This window comes from Pteropus medius, unplaced genomic scaffold (genome assembly GCF_902729225.1).
Source record: "Pteropus medius unplaced genomic scaffold, Ma_sr-lr_union100, whole genome shotgun sequence".
Lineage (NCBI taxonomy): Eukaryota > Metazoa > Chordata > Mammalia > Chiroptera > Pteropodidae > Pteropus > Pteropus medius.
Genome location: NW_024354499.1, coordinates 2476014 through 2496504, shown reverse-complemented (window position 1 = coordinate 2496504; position 20491 = coordinate 2476014). Strand labels below are relative to the sequence as shown.

General features: G+C 36.9%; 1 protein-coding gene across 21 annotated transcripts in view; it reads left to right on the top strand.

Moving 5' to 3' along the window:
- AAK1 (AP2 associated kinase 1) overlaps positions 1 to 20491 on the top strand; it is a 146919-nt gene that overhangs the window by 113957 nt on the left and 12471 nt on the right. For 10 of the 21 annotated variants that reach the window (XM_039852569.1, XM_039852573.1, XM_039852570.1 and 7 more), the window contains 5 exons: positions 932 to 1036; positions 6434 to 6529; positions 17140 to 17241; positions 18269 to 18370; positions 19654 to 19764. The exons of 1 other annotated variant lie outside the window; for it this stretch is intronic. In XM_039852569.1, the coding sequence (XP_039708503.1) occupies positions 932 to 1036; positions 6434 to 6529; positions 17140 to 17241; positions 18269 to 18370; positions 19654 to 19764 (516 nt within the window). The remainder of the gene's footprint in view (positions 1 to 931; positions 1037 to 6433; positions 6530 to 17139; positions 17242 to 18268; positions 18371 to 19653; positions 19765 to 20491) is intronic. 10 more of the 21 variants (XM_039852585.1, XM_039852586.1, XM_039852574.1 and 7 more) reach the window with 9 other exon arrangements.

Sequence of the window (20491 nt, the reverse complement as noted above, 5' to 3'; positions counted from 1 at the left end):
ATCCTGGGAAATTTTACAATATGATACAATTCGAAAAGAATATCTCAGTGTAGACAAGAGCACAGGGTAAAGGAATGATCCGAACCAAGTGAATTATATGAACTTTGACCACACATTTTAGCTTTAACTATGACTTTATAGATACCTTTTTAAAATTCATATTGTTTTCTTGCCTTTTTAAACAGAAGTTAAATAGGGTTTAACTTTCTTTGACAACTCATTGTAAAATTATTTCATTGTTATATGTGCCATAAATCTAAACTACAAAAGAAATACCTTTAAGATTGTTGAAAACTAGTATTTTTACACTCGATTAAGTGACTTTCCCAAGTTTTTAAAATTCTTGTGTCTATTTTTAATAATTTCCTGCCTCTCTTCTTATTCAGCTGTTGGCTTTCACATTAAACTGTTGTCATTGTGCCTGTGCCTCACAGCCTCTCACGGCTGCCATCTCCACCAGTCCCTCTCCTCCTTTCTAAAGTGCTTCCAACATGGAAAGCAAATCATCAAACTCATTAGAATTATATAAAAAGAAATAGATTGAATGAGGGCAGAGACATTCTACTCTGAGTAATGTGCTTCAGCTTTAAGGCTTTAGCTCTAGCTGTCTCTTTACTGTTATTTATTTATTAAAATATAATGTAAAAATTACCATCTTAACCATTTTTAAGTGTAAGGTTCAGTAGTATTAATTGCATTCACGTTGTTATGTAGCCAATCTCAGAACTCTTTTCCTCTTGCAAAACTGATTCTTCCATTTCTCAGCCGTTCTCTTGGTGATTGCAGTGACTAGACCAGGACTTCTGAATGGCCAAGGTGCTGCCATAATGCAGTAAAAAAGGAGTCAGATCTAGAAAGCAGTTCAGAAAGTGCCCTGGGGATACATCATGGGATTCTGCTGGAATGAACTGAATGGTATTTGTCCCTCCAGGCAAACATCCTGAGAAGCTTGGAGGCTCAGCTGAGAGTTTAATCCCAAGCTTTCAGCCAACCCAAGGTGATGCTTTTGCCACTTCCTCCTTTTCTGCTGGAACTGGTTAGTATCTGACATCAGACATCTGAAACACAAACTCACTATTGTCACCTTCACACTGTTTTCTACTCCACAGATAACTCTAGCATGCCATTGAGCCATAAAGGAAAGTATAAGTTTCTTGATGGTAACTTATATTTTCCTTTATTCGGAAGATTTCCAATAAAAAAAGATAGAGGTAAAGAAAGATCTAGAATTACTTTCAGTTGAAATGACAGGATGATCTGGCAGTAATATACAGGATTTGTTCTCTCTAGTCCCCAGACATTTTTTAAGCAAGTATTTCTAAATCTGGGGAACATCACTCTGTTAATCTCTTGTAATTGCTTAGGTTCTTTGGAATGACTTGAAAAATTCTAAGAATTAGATGTTCTGTCCTATATCTGAGACTCTGCTAAGCTGTGTTTTTGCGTATGTGTGTTTGCTTCTAGGGAAAGGGGGTTTCTTTTTAAGTGAGACATTTTTTAGGGTCTTAAATATCTTTGTGAATCTAATGAAACTTATAGATCTCTTCCCTCACAAAAATACATGTAACTGTAATTTCATGCACAGTGTTAGACTTCAGCTTAAGATTCTAGAGTACATCTTTATCATCATATTTTAAAACCTATTTTTTTCACTTAATAAATCTGGTATGATTCCCCCACATCATTAAAGAAACTCCTAAAATATAACTTTAAAAACGCCTGCATTAAAAAAAAAATCTACATTAAATTCCTTTATATGGAAATATCCTAACATATTTAACCAAGTACCTTTTTTTAAAACATTAATTCAATGTCAGTGTTTTACCATTGAAATTTCTCCGCAATGGATGTGAGAAATTGTGAATATATTCTTTGTAGGATATATATTTTGTAGAATATATATTTTAAATGTATTCTTTTTAGGATATGGAATTAGATATACTTCTAAAATTGATTTTTTATATTGATTTTATATTGATTAATTTCTGCTTTTAACCTTATATATTCTTCTTGCTTTCTTTAGGTGTGTTAGTAGTTTTTCTAACCTCATAAATTTCTGATTAGAACTTGGCTGTCATTCCACAGTATTTAATATATAATGCTTTTTTATTCTTGTTTTATTGATGTTTTTAAGTTGCAGTTTTGATTTCTTCTTTACCCAAGAGTTACTTTGGATATATTTTAATTGAATTATGATTATATTGCCTATGCAGTTTTTGCTTTGGGGTATTATGAAGGGATTTTCTGTTGTCCAGTTTTTTACTCATTTTATAAATGTTCCATATCAATAAATATTAATCTACAACATGACTCTTAATAGACTAGTAACATTGTATTTAACATCTCCTTTATTGAATATTTAGGTGGTTAATTTTTCACCATATAGTCTTGTAGTAAAGTTTTATTTATATCCTTTACAGTTTAAGATAACTTCTAGGAGATTATTTACTAAATCAAAAGATATTTGTATTTTAAGGCTTTTGATGCCTATTTTCAAATTGCCCTCCAAGAATGCTATTCAAATTTTATTTTGATCAATAATGAATGATAGTAATTTTCCTTCTATTTCTCCATCCAGCCCAGGTCAGAGGTTGTAGACAGGAGACATTGTTTATTGGCCATTTTTGTTTTGGGGGGATTTGTATTGTTTGTGTCCTTTGCCTTTTTTTCTTTTTTTCTGTTTTGTGTTCATTTTGTTCTTATTAATTTGTATGAGCTCTTCACATGTCATACATTATAAACATTTTTCCCAGTTTGTCATTTGTCCTTCATGAGTATTAATTATCTCCTCTGACCCTCTCAACAGCCCTTTCAGGTTGGTACATCATCTGCACGTAAGTTACAGTTGAGGTAACGGAACACAGACTAGTCTCTTTTCCAGAATCACATAGCTAGTCAAGTGGCAGAGCTGGGACACCAACCCTCTGGCTCCAGAAATTCCTCTCTCAGGATTTCTGCCACATAATGAGGCAAAATTCGTAATATTTTCTTAGAAAATCATCTGTAGTTTACATTTTTTTAAATAAAATAGAACAATACATTTAAATCTTTTTAAGTATTTTCTTCGTGTATATCAATTCTAATTGTATGTATTTGTGTTTCTCTTTTTCTTGTTAACTCTAGCTAGAGATTTGCTGTTTTATAATCTTTCAAAGACAACTCTTAGATTTATAAAATCTGTTTTTATGTGTTGTAATTCTTTAACTTTTCCTTTTATCTTTTTGATTACATTTCCCTGTTTTTCTTAGTTTTGCTTTGTTGATAGCAAGAGAAACACAGTAATATTTTTAAGAATTCTTTACAAAAAATAATGAAAGCATTTAGAATTTTTCTCCCAATACAACAGTGGTTGTGAAGCAGCATGAGAGTGGGGAAGGAGGCTAATTATAATATCCAGAAAGACTTTTCCACAGATATTCCAGTATTCTCTTTTCTTCTCCCTCCAACTGCCTACCCCACCCCAATCTTTGAGGATTATTGTTTTTTGAGAGTGCTTTCTAATAGGTATCTGTTTCCCTCATAAGAAAAAATACTGAAGTTTTAACCATACTATAAGTCTTCATATGATGTTCTTACTGTTATTATTTTGGAATAGGCATTGGAGTTATTTGGGAGCTACGCTTTTTAATATTGCATTGAATTTTTTGTGTGTTATTTTTTCATTTTCAGCTTTGTTGTCTGGTCCATATAATTTTTAAATTTATTGATATTTTGGTCTGGTTTAAAGTGCTTAGCATTTGAAATGCCACACGTTGACTAAATGTACCAAATGTGTGAAGCACTGACCATTGTCCTTGAGGGGGAACATCACAATGATTACCAGCTGTGGTACTGAGTGGGATACAGTCTCCCCGGAAAGGGGATCAGAGAATAAGCTATGGATGAGTCTTTTTTGCTTTTGAATCCAGCGTTTAGTACAGTTTGGCTCAGCACAGATTTGCTGAATGAATGAAAAGAGTTGCTTTTTGCCAAAGAAGAGGAGTTTGGATTCACCAGTGTTACTTACCGAGGTCTCCAATCATTTTCCATTCACTCCCAGTTTGAATGCCCAATTCTTTCACACATGGTTGTGTTTTGTTGTATGTTTATCTGTATGAACTCTTTTTTTTTAAGAGTTGTTTTTTGTTTTGCTTTTGCCTTTTCTTCCCCTTTATGCTTACTTTGAGGGTTTTAATGGCAGTCCTTTTTTTTTTTTAACCGGACCTTGATTAGCAGCTGTAAAAACGCATATTTTAATAAAGTTATGACAGTAATGATAGCGAACATATATTGAGTACATGCTATATGCTAAGTCTACTAGATAAGTGCTTTTTGCACATTTTCTCAGGTGATCCTCACAGCAGCCCACGGATGTTAAGTAGCCTGTCCAAAGCCACAGCTGGATAATGACAGAATAGAGATTTGTATCTGGGCAGCCCAGCTCAGAAGCTATAGTCATAACCACATCTCAAGAATCTCGTAAATCAGTGACACTAAGCTTTTACAAACATTATTAAGAACATTTGATATTTTCCTTTCTTTCTTGTTTTTGGTGCGAATGTTTTTGGGTTTGGTTGGGTTGGTTTTTTTTTTTTTTTTTGGTGACAGCTTCATGTTTTACAGATGAAAGAAAATTATATCTAAATCCCAGAAATTAATGTGTTCTCATTTGTACAAAGTACAGGATAGCACCATTTTCTACAAGTTTTCTAATCAAGCTCAGACTGTTCACTGATTTAAAACTTCTGATGGACCAAGGGAGGAAATAATCAGGAAATCTGGTAATAAGTCAGAGAGGATGGCTCAAGAGTTATTTTAAACATTTTTTTGGTGAAAGCTGCAAAAATGTTGATGAACTATGTCCATACATTGGAGACAGACATTTAAAACTTGACCTTGTGCCTCTTTATTTAAAATATTTTTTATTATATGCATTCATTTGTGAAATTTTAGGAAAATGACTAAAAGCTCAAAGAAGTAAAAGAACTCATGACTCTACCCCAAGAGGCGAGCATTGCTGACATTTTACAGTGTCTATGCCCATAATTTTATTTCTGCATATATACTTTTTTCAAAAATTAATTATACTATATATTCACTTTCATAATTTGTTCTTTTTCCTTTAATATATTTCATTGTGTCTCATTTAAAATATTTCAGAAATTTAGGAGCAGTGATTTTACATTTCTCTTCCTTCATCTGCCTTTAAAGAAGCTTAGTTAAAACCCCACTTTAATAACTTTCTCTAAATGACAAAATTATTGAGCTTAAGATCAGATTAGTGGATTCCAAGAGATAGGGACAGGAGTAAAGAGTGTGTATGACTCTAAAGGAGTATATAGAGGGAGTTCTTCTTTTTGATGGAACAGTTCTGTGTCATTGTTGTGGTGATGCTTAAGCTAATCTATACATAGGATCCAACTGCAAGGAACTGTAATTACACACACTCAAATGAGTGCATGTGAAAACTGAATAAAGTCTAATTCACAGTATTATACCAGTGTCAGTGCTACTGTACTACAGGTGTAGAAGATCGTACCATGGAGGGAAGCTGAATGGTTCACAGGATTCTATATATAGCAACTTCCTATGATTCCATAATTATTTGAAAATAAAAAACTTTTTAAAAATCTACTTTATAGTAGATAAAATGAGATTTTAATTAATGAACAAACTGAATATTAAAAAGCAGTGTAAAGAATTGTTAAAGTAGAAACTAGGAAATCTGGGTTCTGATCCTGGCTCTGCTGGTGGACCTCTGGCTCATCTCTTCTGGGCTTTATTTTCTTTTCTGGAAAATAAGAAAATTGTGCTAGAAAATCCTAAGATCTCTTTAAGTTCTGATATCCCTTAGGATGTATAAATTCGTGTGACTCTTTAAGTTTGCCAAATATAGAATGAATGCCAATAGCATGTAAGAAGTAGTCCAGAGGTTAGGGCTTGTCTGACTTTGCAGTAGGCAAGAAGTCTCTTCCCTGTCGGTGTGCCTAGCACTATATTAGACGTTTGGCGATACAGTGACAGCAAGAGGGTAATCGGTACATAGGAAGTACCTATAAATATGTGCTACCTTACAAAATAGATAGTGTTTGTTTACATGCCAAAATGTGTGCTATGGACAGTAATTGCTATAGGAATTCTGAAAGAGGTCACCGTGGGCTTTCATATAAGGAAAATGTGGAATTTCAGATGTGTGAATGTCCTAGTCTTATCATTAATTGTATCTTAGAGTATGTTGCAAGGACCAGATTTTATGTCTCATATATACTTTGCCATTACACTAGATTATATCCACTCATCTCTCTATTCTACCTCTAAATTTATGCTTACTCTTTAATTTGAGGTGTTGGGTTAATAGATGGTAAATTCATCTAGATTTACTTGATATTTTCTCCTTTTCTTTTTTCTCTCTCTCTCTCTCTTTAACCCTTCCTTCCGCTCCAAACAACTCCAGCTGAAAAAAGGAAGGGTGGGCAGACTGTGGATTCTAACCTCCCACTTTTAAGTGTATCTGATCCTTTCATTCCTCTTCAAGTACCCGATGCACCAGGTAGGTAAATAGAACTGTTCTGAGGTTAAGCAACTTGATTCTGGTGTCCCAGGGTCTCTTGAGAATTGTTTTAAACACTCCTTGAAAACGATCTGATTAGTTCAATATGAGTGTAACAATATGGGATGGGGACCTATAAGCATGTGATAGAACAAAATGCTAATAGTGGTTATGGTATGATGATGAGATAAGGGGTGACTTCCTGTCCAGTTCCTATTTTCCTATAATACGCTTTTACTTTATAGTATAAAAATACATGGTAAAAGTTGATAGGTAATGCGAATCAGGAGACCTGTGTTCCTTTCCTGGGTCTTCCACTACCTAAAAACCTTTAGGTCTACCATATCTTGGTTTTTAAGTAAACAGTCTACAAAAGTAAGAAATGGTTAGTGTGTTCTGATTGAAACATAATTGGATGCTTTTCATTTGGATGCTTTTGAAACATAATTGGATACTTTTCATTTGGAGTTCATGCATGTCAAAGAGTTCTCTTCCTGCCCCACTCCCCATCCTTTTGGGGAAAGGAGGAGCATGATGTGAGGAACAGAAGCTGCCCCTTCTCATCTTTATCATTCTCTTTCAAACAGCAAATAAATCCAGCTCCTTAGAAGCATCTGGTGGTAATTTTGCTTTTGATAGTCTTCCTTTTTTCCCCATTTGTGGTCTTAAACTGATAGGATCCGCTGGGTTTTTCTTCTTTCCTAAAATGTTAAAGCTATTTGATTGATTGTGATTGTGATATTCATACCCTCTCCCTATGACGATAGACTGTAGCTACAGTACCAAGACAGTTTTTATTTCTTTAGGAAATTTGTTGACCCTTATAAAGAAGCAAAAACTTGCTTTGATCAGGTAGTATTATGTAACATTACAGCTTGCTGGACCTGAACGTAGGTCAAAAAATACCCCAAATCACTGAGGACTGATTCAGTCTAGGGTAGTTAAAAGGGAGGAAAGGCATCAAATCTCCATTGCATCCAGGTATGCCTGGCAGTACCTAGACAGGCCAGTTTCAAGTAGAAGGCTGGAAAAGGTCTGGGCTGCAAACTCAAGCTGGAGTTCACTGGCCTCTTTTTCCTCCCTGTTGTGACAGTCATAGAATTAGGCAAGGAAAAGGGATTATTGCGGCATTCTTCCTCTGACACATTTACCATTCTTACTTTGACACGCAGGTTCTTGTACTATTACCTAGATAGCCCATCAGGTGGGGAAGCTGGAAGGGGTGGCCTCTTGGCATAGGCCAGAGCATGGAGGCCTGCTGGCAAGTAGCTGTCCTCTGCATCTGTCACAGGAGCCCTCTGGATCAGGGGTGAGGACCTAGGCACATGTGCCAGATGGCTCAGGATATCAACTCCTAATTGTAGAGATAAGTTTTGAAGGGTTGTGAAAATGAGCCTGGGGGCCACTAGAGCCATCTGGCTACCATCCTGTCTTCCTTATTCTCATCATTCCTATCTCCCATTCATATTTCTCATATTTCTCTCATTCTTATTCCTATTAAAGTGTCTCTGGTGTGCACTTTAATACCAATTAAGTCATAAGCCCCCTCTTGGGTTTTAATGGAAAATATATTAAAATGGAACGTTCCGATAGAGAATTCCAGGAGTGTCTTATTGCTTTCTGATCTGTCAGACCAGACTCATCTTTTAAAAACATAAATCAGAACATAAATGTCATTGCTTTTTGCTCCAGTTAATTCCCGTATCACCGAGCATAAAATCTAGACTACTTATCATGACCTACAGGCCCTAACTAATCTAGCCCTTGGCTACTCCCCTAACCTGAGCTCATAGCATTCTTCCTCTCAGTCTTCCTTCTAACTGGCTAAGCTTATTCCTACCTCAGGACCTTTGCACTTGCTGTACTCTGCCTGGAAGGTTTTTATTCCAAATCTTGACATTTAGGTCTCACCTTAAGTGCCGTCTTCTCAGAAAAGCCCAGTATGGTCTCACAGGTACTCTCAGTCACACCCTCTGGCTCTTTTCTTCATAGCTTTTATCATGACCTGTCTGTTTTTATTTGTTCCTTGTCTGACTCTTCACCAGAATAGAATGTCTTTGTCCCAAGGGAGAGACCTTGCTGTCTTCTTCACCACTGTATTGCCAGTGCTGAGAATACTGCCGAGGGAGAGTCAGCATTCAATGAATATATGCAGATTGGGTGAAAGAATGAAGTAAAACCTGAGGCTGAAAGGCTTTTAGAGTTTCCATTACCGCCCATTTCTGTCCCAACTCCCGAACACCAGACTGCTGGCTTTATAGCCTTCCATCTGTGCCTCTGCCAAGCCCCAGCCAGGCCTCCCACTTCAAAGGTATATAAATGAAGGCATAGCCCACAGTGTCAGGAAGCTGCCAAACTCTGGGATGATTATAGTAGCTAGGCTCAGCAGATCCTTCAACTCCAGCCTTTCATTGTACCCTCCAGAATCTGGGCTAAGTATATGGCATGTTAACCACTGTATCTTTATTTTCTTTATTTTAATGTTCATCTTATAGCTCCATTCAGTTATATAGTTTCTTTATCCAAGGCCCCTATATCCTTCCTTAGTGTCTTGAAATGCCTGAGTGAGGGAAGAACTGAGAGTTTAGGGTCTCTGGTACTTCAGAAAACTGCAAATTTGTCTCCTCTACCTCCTGCCCCCTCATAGCAACCAGTTTGTCACTACTTCCAGGCCACTATCGGCGCCAGTCAGATTTTTTGGTTGGTTAGTGTGTTTTCCATACATGCTTACTTTCCACACTCAGCCTTCCCAATGATAAGAATCATGAAATCTTAGCCTCCTGACAAATATGTACCTTTAATGACTTAGCATTTTATTTTATGCTTTGATCCTACAAATAACACTGAGTACTGGGTATGTCAGGTAATATCTCATTTTCCAGGGGAGGAAGTGAGGCCTTAGTGCTGTGTGACTGTGCAGTTCCACACAGTCCTTTTCATGGCCCATACCCGCCAAGCAGTGAACATTTCTTTGTTGTTAGAATAGTTCCCAGATCAGTAAAGCCTTTGACTGGAGAACTGTATTTAAGGTTTAGGGAAACACGAAAATGGATTTGAACTTGTAAGACCTGGATTCCTGCTACTTAGATCCTAGACCTGGATCCTAGCTGGGGGATTTCGGTCAAATCACTTAAACTCTGTTTTCCTCAAAATTGGTGATACTGAAACCTGTCTTTTGGAGTGGATCGTAAGGTTCAGATGAAGTCATGTATTTGAAATTGCTTTGTAAACTTTAAATCAGTATAAAGATAGGTAGTGTTTTAACAACTTTGGTTCTGTATCCTTATTCCCGGTGGGGCAGTCCTAGTTATCACAAAGTCTTAGACAATGATCTTTTGTTCTTCTAGAAATTAAACTTGCTCTAAATTAGACCTTTGACCTTTGCACAACTGACAGACACTGAAGTAGACTTCCTTGATATAATGATTGTTCAAATCTGATAAAAGGACATTGTATAATTGGTTTGTTTGTTTTTTTTAAGGAACATTTTTATTTTCAAAGTATCATAAAATAAATTTTCTTAGAAAATCTGGTGTAAAAACAATCACAACCTTTAGCGTTTGTGTGCTCACAAAGCTGCCAAATGAAGCCTAGCTCTAGTGAATCTCAAAGTATTTCATTGATGCTCATATGCTGTGTGTTCATTTGTTTTGCCTTCTGTTTGCATTAGGGAACAGATAAGGTATAGGTGGTACTAAAGTTTTAAATAATAACTCTATTTCTCCCTCCCTCCAGACTGTAGCAACTATCATTCTATTTTGTCTCTGAATTTGACAACTCTAGGTACTTCATGTAAATGGAATCATAAAGTATTTGTTGTTTTGTGACTGGCTCATTTCATTTAACATAACGTCCTCAAAGTTTATCCATGTTGTAGCATACGTCAGAATTTCCTTTCTTTTTAAAGGTGAATGTTCCATTATGTGTATACCACATTTCGTTTATCTATTCATCTGTCAGGAGACACTTGGGTTGATTCCATCTTTTAGCTATTGTGAATAATGCTTCATTAAACATGGTTGTGCAAATATTTCTTCGAGACCGAAGGTTATTTGGGTTATATAACAGAAATATAATTGTTGGATCCTTTGGTGATTCTGTTTTTAAGTTTTTGAGGGACTGCCGTAGTGTTTTCCGTAGCAATTGAACCTTTTTTACATTCCCACCAGTAGTGCAAAAAAATTTGAGGAAAAGATTTTTATTGCATCTCCTTAATGCCAACTTCTCAACATCAGTGTTCCATAAGGCTAAGAAAGAATGCATTAGTTGTCCCATAAGTACCTCTTCCTAGAATTAAAATCTTAAAAAAAGTGCCTCTTAGTTTATGGCACTCCGTCTCTTGAAAAGTAGGCAAGAGGAGCTGTGTTTTCTTAGTGGTTTGTTGTCAAGATAGGCATTCCTGTCAGAGCAATTTGCCTGGCATCTTCCTCACTTCCACCTTCTGTCTTGTGATATTAAAAAGTCCAAGGTCGATCGTAGTATGTGTCTTTACTCTGGAAAGTTTATCTTCCTACAAATTCAGTTCTCTCGAATGAACTTGGAATGGGGCATGGCGGTGGACTTTTTCTTCTAATTTGCAGCTGTCACAGATGGTTTAGTGTCTGGTTTCTCAGTGATAGGAACTATTTAGAATGACTATTTAGAATCACAAGTCTTCAGGGCTTACAAGTCAAATAAAACATAAATTTCCAAAGCCACCAAGCTGTAACAGCCAAATCATCAAGTTCTTCTGTGTTGGTTAGTTCAATCTGTTTTACTCCTTATGTCCATACTACTAATTAGGATTGTAATAGGCCTTCAGCAACCCCTTAGTCTTATTAGCCTATGTAAATAGATACCTATCCTTTCTTCTGATATTTTAAAAGAGAAAGCTCACAGCTGGCAGTATATCCTGGTGTCATGTCAGGAAATGGTTTTGTTTATCTAAGCTTAGACTGGTTTAAGAAGACTTTATTACCTTCTTGCCTCATAGTTGATATTTTTAATAACTAAATCTTGAGAGGAAAAGTATAAGAGAAGAATCTGAAATGGATTAATTCCTGCCTCCAACTCTAGCAACTATTTTCTTCTCTCTTCCCCTCATCCCAGTGCCACTTATGTTTAAGAGAAGAGGGGAAGATGCTTTTTCTTATCTTAGGCTCATGGACACAGACAGTGGATTAGTGGTTACCAGAGGGAAGGGAGGAGGGGAGATAAAAGGGGTCAAATATTTGTGATGGAAGGAAATCTAACTCTGGGTAATGAACACAAAATGCAACATATATACAACTCACTGTTAATTCACTTGAAACTTATTTGATTTTATTAATAATGTCACCCCAATATTTTTAATAAAAAATCGTATTACTAAGCAAATGAATGAATGAGTAAATAAATAAAAGCACTCTTAGTTTCCATTGTCCAAGCTAACTAATTCTGCAAGTACTTTTCTTTAGGGGTCCCCCTTCTCAGTCCTTTAACCAAATTTCAATGCTTCTCCAAGCTCTTAACCTTACTAATTTTTACTTGGGAACCCTGGAGACTTGAGAAAGAATTGAGTATAGTAATAGGAATGTGATAAGAAAACATTGCCAACAGGAAAACATGAGCAGACAATTCATAAAAGATGAAATATAAATTATCAGTAAGTACATTTTTTAAAGAGTTCATCATGATGAATTCAAGAAGAGCCAATTATTAAACGAGATGCTATGACTTCTGCTGTCAGATTGGTAAAGATGAAAAAAACCCCACCACTTCTGGCTTGGTAAAGTTATAAGAAAACAAACATGCTCAGATCCTGCTAGTGAGAATATCAGTATAACTTTTGGGAAGACAGCTTGGCAGTTTATGACAAAAGCTTTCAAGAGTTTACTTCCTGTTTAACTTAGCAGTTCTTTTCTAAAACATTATTCTAAGAAAACATGAATATGCTTAAATATTTATCAAATGATTAGAATTTATAGGAAAAGATTGGAAGGGTCTTCATTAAGAACTCTTAATAGTTATCTCTAGAAATAAGTTTATGGGTAGTTTTTATCCTTTGGCTTATCTGTATTTCCCAAGTTTTCCACAGTAAACGTGTATTACTTTTATAATAAGGGATCAAACCATAACAGTTTGTTCTTTTTTTAAACAAGGAGCAAGCTTAGATATTTCCCATCCACCTGCCTTCTCACCCTGTTCTCCTGACTGTGTCTTTCTCGGCTGAGTTCACATGTCGAATAGCATGTTTCGTCAGCTCTCTGCTTTTTCCAAAACCTGCTACCTTAGGGCCAGTCATCTTACCTCCTGCTTTATCACCCAGGGCTTTGAGTGTCCTTCCCTGTAGTTATTTCCAGTTCTGATCTCCAGTTTCATCTCTAAGCAATACATCTTCTAACTAACCAGTTCCTGCTTCCTACTTTTTCATTCACATTGGATGATTGACATTTAGAGGTGAATACGAGTCTAAGTTTATCTTCATTTTATCAGTAAGAAAATTTAGATTCAGGAAGTATAGGAATTTGCCCAAAGTGCCACACAAAGTTAGTGCAGAACCCAGGTCTCTTGTCTTAGTACCCTTTTTTCCTCTCTGTTAGACCATGCTGCTTCCTCTTCACACTTCACTGTATTCAAGAATTGTTACTTATTCTTATATCATGGCATTTGAGTAAAACCTGGAACCCCACCCATTTTCATTACTGTTATCTCAGGCATTGGTGGCTTAGTGACCCCTTATCTAAGTTCTCTTACCCAAAAGAGAAGTTAATCTCCTTTTATGTACCAAGCACTTTAATTTACACACATACACACTCATTAATTCTGATAAATATGCCCATTCAATCCTGACAACCCATTAAAGTAGTTTTTGTTCCTTATTAACAAATGAGAAAACTGATACTTAAGAAAGTTAGGTAACTAACTAAATTCAAGTTTTATTCTTTTATGTTACTTATTTATTTGGGGGGATTTTGCAGACCCCAGCTAAAGTCCCCAAAATGTACAACATCAAAAATAAAAGATTAAATAATACCCTCTCTAAATCCAGGTATTCTCCCCCAACACATACAACACAAATTTAGATTCTGAAGCCAGTTTTCAAAATATCAGAGTCAGCCTAAGAACTGGACCATTTCCTTCTGTCTGAAATTTCCCACTGCTTTTCACAGTGTGGAATATGATGGGGTCATGAACTTGCGACTCTAATACAAAGGAGATGGAAAACTCTTGTAAGAAAGAGTTTAATTAGGAAGAGTAAATCATTGCAAAGTTCTGGATTTTACTAATCTGTCACCTTGTATAACTGAAAGTTAGAGTCTGAGTTTTTATACATTTCGGGTATGAACTGTTCCAGATCGGTGATTCTGTCCTCAAGTTCTTCATCTACAGTGACCAAAAATGACCAGTAATATCTTTAGATGTGATTCCTCTTCTAGGCATCTTTACATTTTAAACCAATCAAGGCCTTAGTATATCCAAAGGAATTAATCTCTAGTACATAGAAGATCTGGGTCCTAGTCCTAGCTAGCTCTGTGGCTTACTTGCTGTAAGCTCTTAGGCATGTTGCTTCACCTTTCTGGAGCGGGTTTCTTCATCTGTAAATGAGAAGGCTAATTAAATAAGATTCGAGGTTGCTTCCAGTGCCAACATATCTTTTACAACTTGACCATTGTACATGAGACCATGTTTGTGTGAAGACTCTTCCTCCTGTGTTGATGGAGATAGGAAGACCCTGTAGGCAGTATGGGGAAGGAACTTTGAAGTCTATTCCAGGCTCTACCATATCCTATCTATGATTTCGGGCAAGTCACACAATTTCACAGTCTGATCTCCAGCCTCTTAAACTCTATAGTATTCCCAAACCCAGGTTTTTTTGTGAATAATAAATGAAAATGTTTGACATTGAACTCTCCAGATGTAAGTGATGTCTGTTGTTATAATGGCAACTGGGGACCAGCGGTACTGAGTAACTTAGAGCCTTTTCTCACTTTAAGAGTCCTAGGAGTGAAAGAAGTTGTTTTCGCATGTGCCATCCACCTTCAGATGCTATAGCACTGTACTCTCACTCCTAGTTTTCTGCCTGGTATTACTCTTCCTCCCTCCACAGTTCCAGTATTTGAGAATTACCAGGCAACAGTGATCATACAAATTATCTATGTGAATTGCCTGTTACTTTGAGGTTTGGTTAGAAAACAAGCCTTTCTGAATTTGGCATCTTACTCCATCCCCACCTCATTTCATCTCACTACACTACACATACATACGCACTTGTACTTTTTAACTCTCTCACATACTTTCTGCTAATAGCTAATAAAATAATTAGATTCTTATTGAAGTACCTGACTTATTCCGGTTGATCCCCCATTCTCCCCACCTCCCCAGTGAAGCCAAAAGGCACAGATATAACAGAGAGTACAAGAGGGAACTGATAACAAGCTACAGAGATTAATAAGACACCTTCCCTGCCTTCAGTTGTGTTGTAAGGGCTGCAAGGGCAGTGAGCGCAGAGTGCTCCCGAAGGTTCCTAGTGTGGCAGGGTGGGAGAGGAATGGCATAGAGGAGATGATACTTAAGTGACCACAAAAAGTGGGGGAGCATCTCCATTTGACAGTTGAGGAGATAATGTCAGAAGTTAAAGGAACTACCCCAGGGTCACAATCAGTCAGTCACTGGAGAGGCTAGAGTTCAGACTCTAGAAGAATGCTAGCCTGAGGTTTTGCAGCAAAATAAACTGCTGTATAAAAGAAAAGCAAGTAATTTTAGTTCTTTACTTTTTATCCATTGCTTTACAAGATTACAAATAAGTGTTAAAAGTGCTAAAAGTGAAAGAAACAAATACTTTTTTTTAAGTGAGAAACTTTTTAGGGGAATAAAACAAAAACTAGTGTTCAGAATTAGACTTTTGGGGAAAACCATCTTATTTTCTTCTGTAGGCTGAAAGTTGTCAAAGATATTTTTATAGTACCAGATTAACGCTAATGTAATTACACCGTATACTTGGTTAGTACCCTAGATTTTTTCCCCTGCTGTTGAGAAGCTTCATTTTTCCTTCTTTTCGTCAGTATAAATCAGATGTAAATGAGAAATGTAGCATTTAATTCAGAGATATTTACATGCCGTATACTCCAAAGATGATAATAAATTGATTTCAAATGTTAAAATATCCTTATCTGCAGTATGTTAATTGTACCAAATTATCTTGACAAGACACTAAACTCCATTACTTTGTTTCATCCATGTAGTTATACATTACACATCATCTAAAATTTAGTTTTTATCCCTCAGTGAATAGCAGTTTTGCTTTTACTTATCTCGATTCCTGACGGCCAATAGGAATACAGGTTCCTTAAAATGTCATATACACATTCTTGAACCTCAGTTGCTTCTTTTTCTCAAACATTTTAATTTTAGTTTTATCTTAATTGCATTTTGTCTCTCCGATAGAAAAACTTTTGTTGACAGGCCTTTAATTGGGCAAGTTATAGAAGTTATGTGGTCTCGGTCTCTTTGTAAGTAAAAGGAGGTATAAGCTCTTAATTCCTTTCTTTCTATATGATTCTTTTGTTCATTATTTTGTTTCAAGTTAATGCTCTACCTTTAATAGGTGTAAAGGTAAATGGAGAATTGTTAATGGATCAGGGCTAAAGAAATTGTTTTGGAAGGGGTCTTAATATGTATATTGGTATGACAAATCTGGTGGCTTCTGATGTCCTTTTGTTTCTTGGCCAAAAGACATCATAAGTAACCTATCTGCGGGCTAAAGTGACTTGTGAGATTTGACCTTAGAATAATAAGAATACCAGCATGTCACAGACTCTCAGTTGGCAGGCAGTAAATGATTATTGAAGTTAACTTAGGCATGATTCGATATATTCTGTTGGTGAGCTATAAACCATTTCTAAATGCAAGTTAAAAAAGAGAGAGATTCGAAACTAAGCCCAAGAAGGGATATGCATATGTTTATGGCAGCTTTATATTTAATAAAAAAAGACCAAATGTCTGTCAACTAGTGAACCAACAAAATATACATTTATACAGTAGAACACTACTCAGCAATAAAACAGAACAAACTACTGATATGTGCCATAATATGCAGATATCTCAAAAGCATTATGGTAAATGAAAGATAGCAGACAGAAAAGACAAGTTACGGTATGGTTCCATTTATAGGAAATCCTAGAACAAGCAAACTATGGGGCCAGAAAGCAGATCAGTTGGTACCAGGGTCTAGGGGTGAGAAAAAGGCATTGATTAGAAAGGGACACAAGAGTACTTTTGGGGATAATAGAAATGTTCTACATCATTATTTCACTAGTGCTTATGTGAATGTGGACATTTGTTAAAACTCATCAAATTGTATGGTTAATATGGTGATGTTTATTCAGTATGACTTATACCCCATATTTAAAAACAGACAAACCCAGGCCAGTATCTTGAATGCCTCACAAAGTAATTAGTTAGGAAAATAATCACTTTTAAACCTCAAACTTAGCCTATTTTTTAAAAGATAACTAGCACTGTTCATTTTTATGATGAATCCATACAAGTTTGATCCCTAAAATGTATTTGCATAGAAAACAGTAAATAATCATCTCGTTTTAATATCTCATTGCATTTTTGCTTTCTCTTTATCTTTCTGCCCAACCTAGAAAAACTAATTGAGGGACTCAAATCTCCTGACACTTCTCTTCTGCTCCCTGACCTCTTGCCTATGACAGATCCTTTTGGTAGCACTTCCGATGCTGTAATTGGTAAAGTCATCATCTCTCTTTCTTTAGTCATGCATGACGTGTGTGTCTATTTCAAGAATGATAACTGTTAACAGATCCCCAGTGAATAGCCCTGATGAGGAGTGAAAATGCCACCAGGCCCCCTGGTTTGGAGCGATGCCTTGTGCTAACCCAGAAGCCAAGGCTATTTAACCTCCCCGTTGTCACCCCAGATCAAGTGTTTTCTCTGTCTTCCGGCAGCACAACACTATTATTTTTCCTTTGTTGATATCCTGAGATTTCTAGAGTAATTTCTTATGAATGAGGAGAACTGTGGTAAAATTCATATTTAGTTACAAAAGCTTCATGGAAAAAGTTGGTTTCAATTTGGACCTCACCTTTAGCAGATTCTTCTTCTGGGAAAACACATGCCTAGTGATGAAGCACCAGGTGTAGAATCCAGGGCAAAGGCTTGGTCTGCTTGCCCTTGAATTTCCCTGTGTCCTAACCACAAGGCAGGCAAGACTTACAAAATGCCCAGGGACCCTGTACTCCAGGGACACAAAGTCCTAGAACTCAGAAAGGCCATGACCTTATGGAGAGATGGGCCTCTAGCTGGAGGATGTCACACAGTGCAGAAATACCTCCCAGGTATATCATGGGAAGGGATTTGAGAAGGACTAGTGGCCTTTACAAGGCACAGAGGATGTGAAAGGCCCCTAAGTTTATTTCTTAAGAAAAGCAAAATTTTTAGAAGATATTAAGGTGCTTTTCAGTCAGTGTCTTCTGACATGGACAAGATCTCCTGGGTGGCTCTCATTCTGCGTTTATCTATAAAAACTGAGAATCACCAAGACTAGCCACAGTGGTTAACCTTGCACAGCCATGCTCTATCCGTGAAGCCCAGACACTCAAAGCCGCAGAAATGAAGTAACTTACTGTGCTTTCCATTTCACCTGACACTGGCATTTTAGAGACCTATAGAAGAAAGCCTTCACAGAATAGTCCAAAGGACCTCTGACTGCCTTTCCTTATCCTTTATTCTCCTTTCTTAATGCTGTTACCAAAGAAAAGGCTGATGTTGCCGTTGAGAGTCTCATACCAGGACTGGAGCCCCCGGTGCCCCAGCGCCTCCCATCTCAGACGGAATCTGTGACCTCGAACCGCACAGGTCAGTCAGGAGTCTCTACTGCTGCGGGGACCTGTCAATGTGGGGGGCCCCCAGAGGCAGTCTTCCACCCACGGCAGATGGTCCTGGGCTTATTTTGCAGCCCAGTTAATTCCTCTTAGAAGGGATGTTCTGTAATGTTACAGCCCCAGCTTCTAGATGTTGAGTGATATGTTTCCTCACTGAAAAACAGAGTACTTTTTGGAGCCATGTTCTTTGTGGAGTGATCCCAGGGCTTTCTCTGGTTACAGTCCTTTATTCAAGATTTTTTTTCACTGGTGGCAGGTTCCCTCCACCTCCAAAGTTAAAGAACTTTGCTAAGTTATAAGGACACCCTTAACTCCTCCAGGTTACTGAGCAGTCTTTCCTACCTAACAATGTCAGTGATATCCATGGAGCCCGCGTTCAAATGTGGACATTCTATTCCCAGCACAGTCCTTTAATCGTATATAGGTAGGTGATTTGCAGTTAAATTGTGGGCACAGTTGAAATCTTCCCTTGTTCCAGCATTGTTTTTACCCGAATTTCCTAACTTGGGACAGAAACAATTAAGAGTCTAGGAAGTATAAAAATTAACTCATCCAGGTAAAAAAAAAATTAATGCAAAAGACGATATGGTTTCTTTTCCTTGTACTTATTTGGTCATTTTCTCCTAGAAAACTTTCCCAGAAAATAATTCATGTGTTAAAATACTTGAACTCTGAATTTTGTCTTCTTTCTGTTCTTTCACTAAAAGCAAAATTACATGTTCAAAGGAGCAATTCAAATGTAAACAACTACTGAGAGGCAAGATCATTCTGTTTTGAAGAGGAATCTGGTCGAGTTCTAGAAAGTACTGTTTAATTGTGTCATATTCTGCTACTAATCAGCCAGGGACAACCCCTTTCTGGTCAGCTTGGGTACTTCATCCTATCATATAACTTTTTCCCATGAATGTTTAGGGAAAGCTTATGTGAAACTCCTAGTTGCAAAATGGCATTTGCTGAGAACTGAGTTGTTAAAGTTTTTTTGGCATCCAAATCACATACGTGTTTAACCAGTAACCTCTGAGTGAAAAAACTTTTCCACATTTATATATTAATGTTAAGAGGCATCCAGAAATACAAGTTTGTATAGGTGAAATCTGGAGTGCTTAACATGTTTCTTTTGGTTTTCTTTCCCCTGCCTTGGCTTGTATGTATAACATGTAAATCCCATAACTTAAAGGCTACGGTCTAATCTCGTGTATTGTTGTGTGTACCATTTAATGCCATCACTGACCTGGGATGCTGTTAATCTGGACTCAGACTCTCTCACTGGGGAAGATTCCCTCATCGATTGCTCTCTGCTCTCTAACCCTACTACTGACCTTCTGGAAGAGTTTGCCCCCATAGCAGTCTCTGCTGCAGCCCATAAAGGTAAATACTTTCTTCTTCTTGGACCCACATATATGCTTGGAAGAGGAGAACTGAACAACTCCTGAAATTTTTCCTTACCAGAAGTCTTTGCTGTGAAGTGTTTTAACCACCTCCTTACGAGGAAAACTTGAGTTTGTATTTTCAACCACAGTGTTATAGTCCCTCTCAGTAAGAATATTTAGTAAGGCTTACAAAACGGATTGGTGGAAGTATTGCTTGCTGGCAGTCACCTGGAATACAGATAATCCATGCGGTCAGTTCAAGTAGATGGTTGAGTTGACTAGCCACTGACTGACTATAATTATTAATAAGATACTTGTTGGCCTTAGAACTTAAAATTGTTTCATCAAATCTGATGTGAAGTTTTTGGGTAGTGATAATCAAGACATCATTCCTCAAAAGTTGGTCTTCAAAGATTGAATTTGTAAAAGTTTTTAATTTTAGTTAACCTTTGAGCCATGATTGATTACTGGATTTCTCTTTCTAATCTGCCATTTTCACTTCTTAGTCTTTGTTTAATACTGGTTTGAAATTCTGTTAGACAGAGGTAGCTTGAATTGAGTTCTGTTCAGTGAGTAGTTTGTGAAAGTGATAGGCACAATGCCTGGCTTACTGTATGCAGGCATTCATTAAACTTTCTGTGCTTGGGTAGTGAAAGTGGTTTTCTGGCAGAAGCAAATTCATAGAAAAGAAATAGCATAAGTACTTTCTGAAGGAAGTTCAAGAA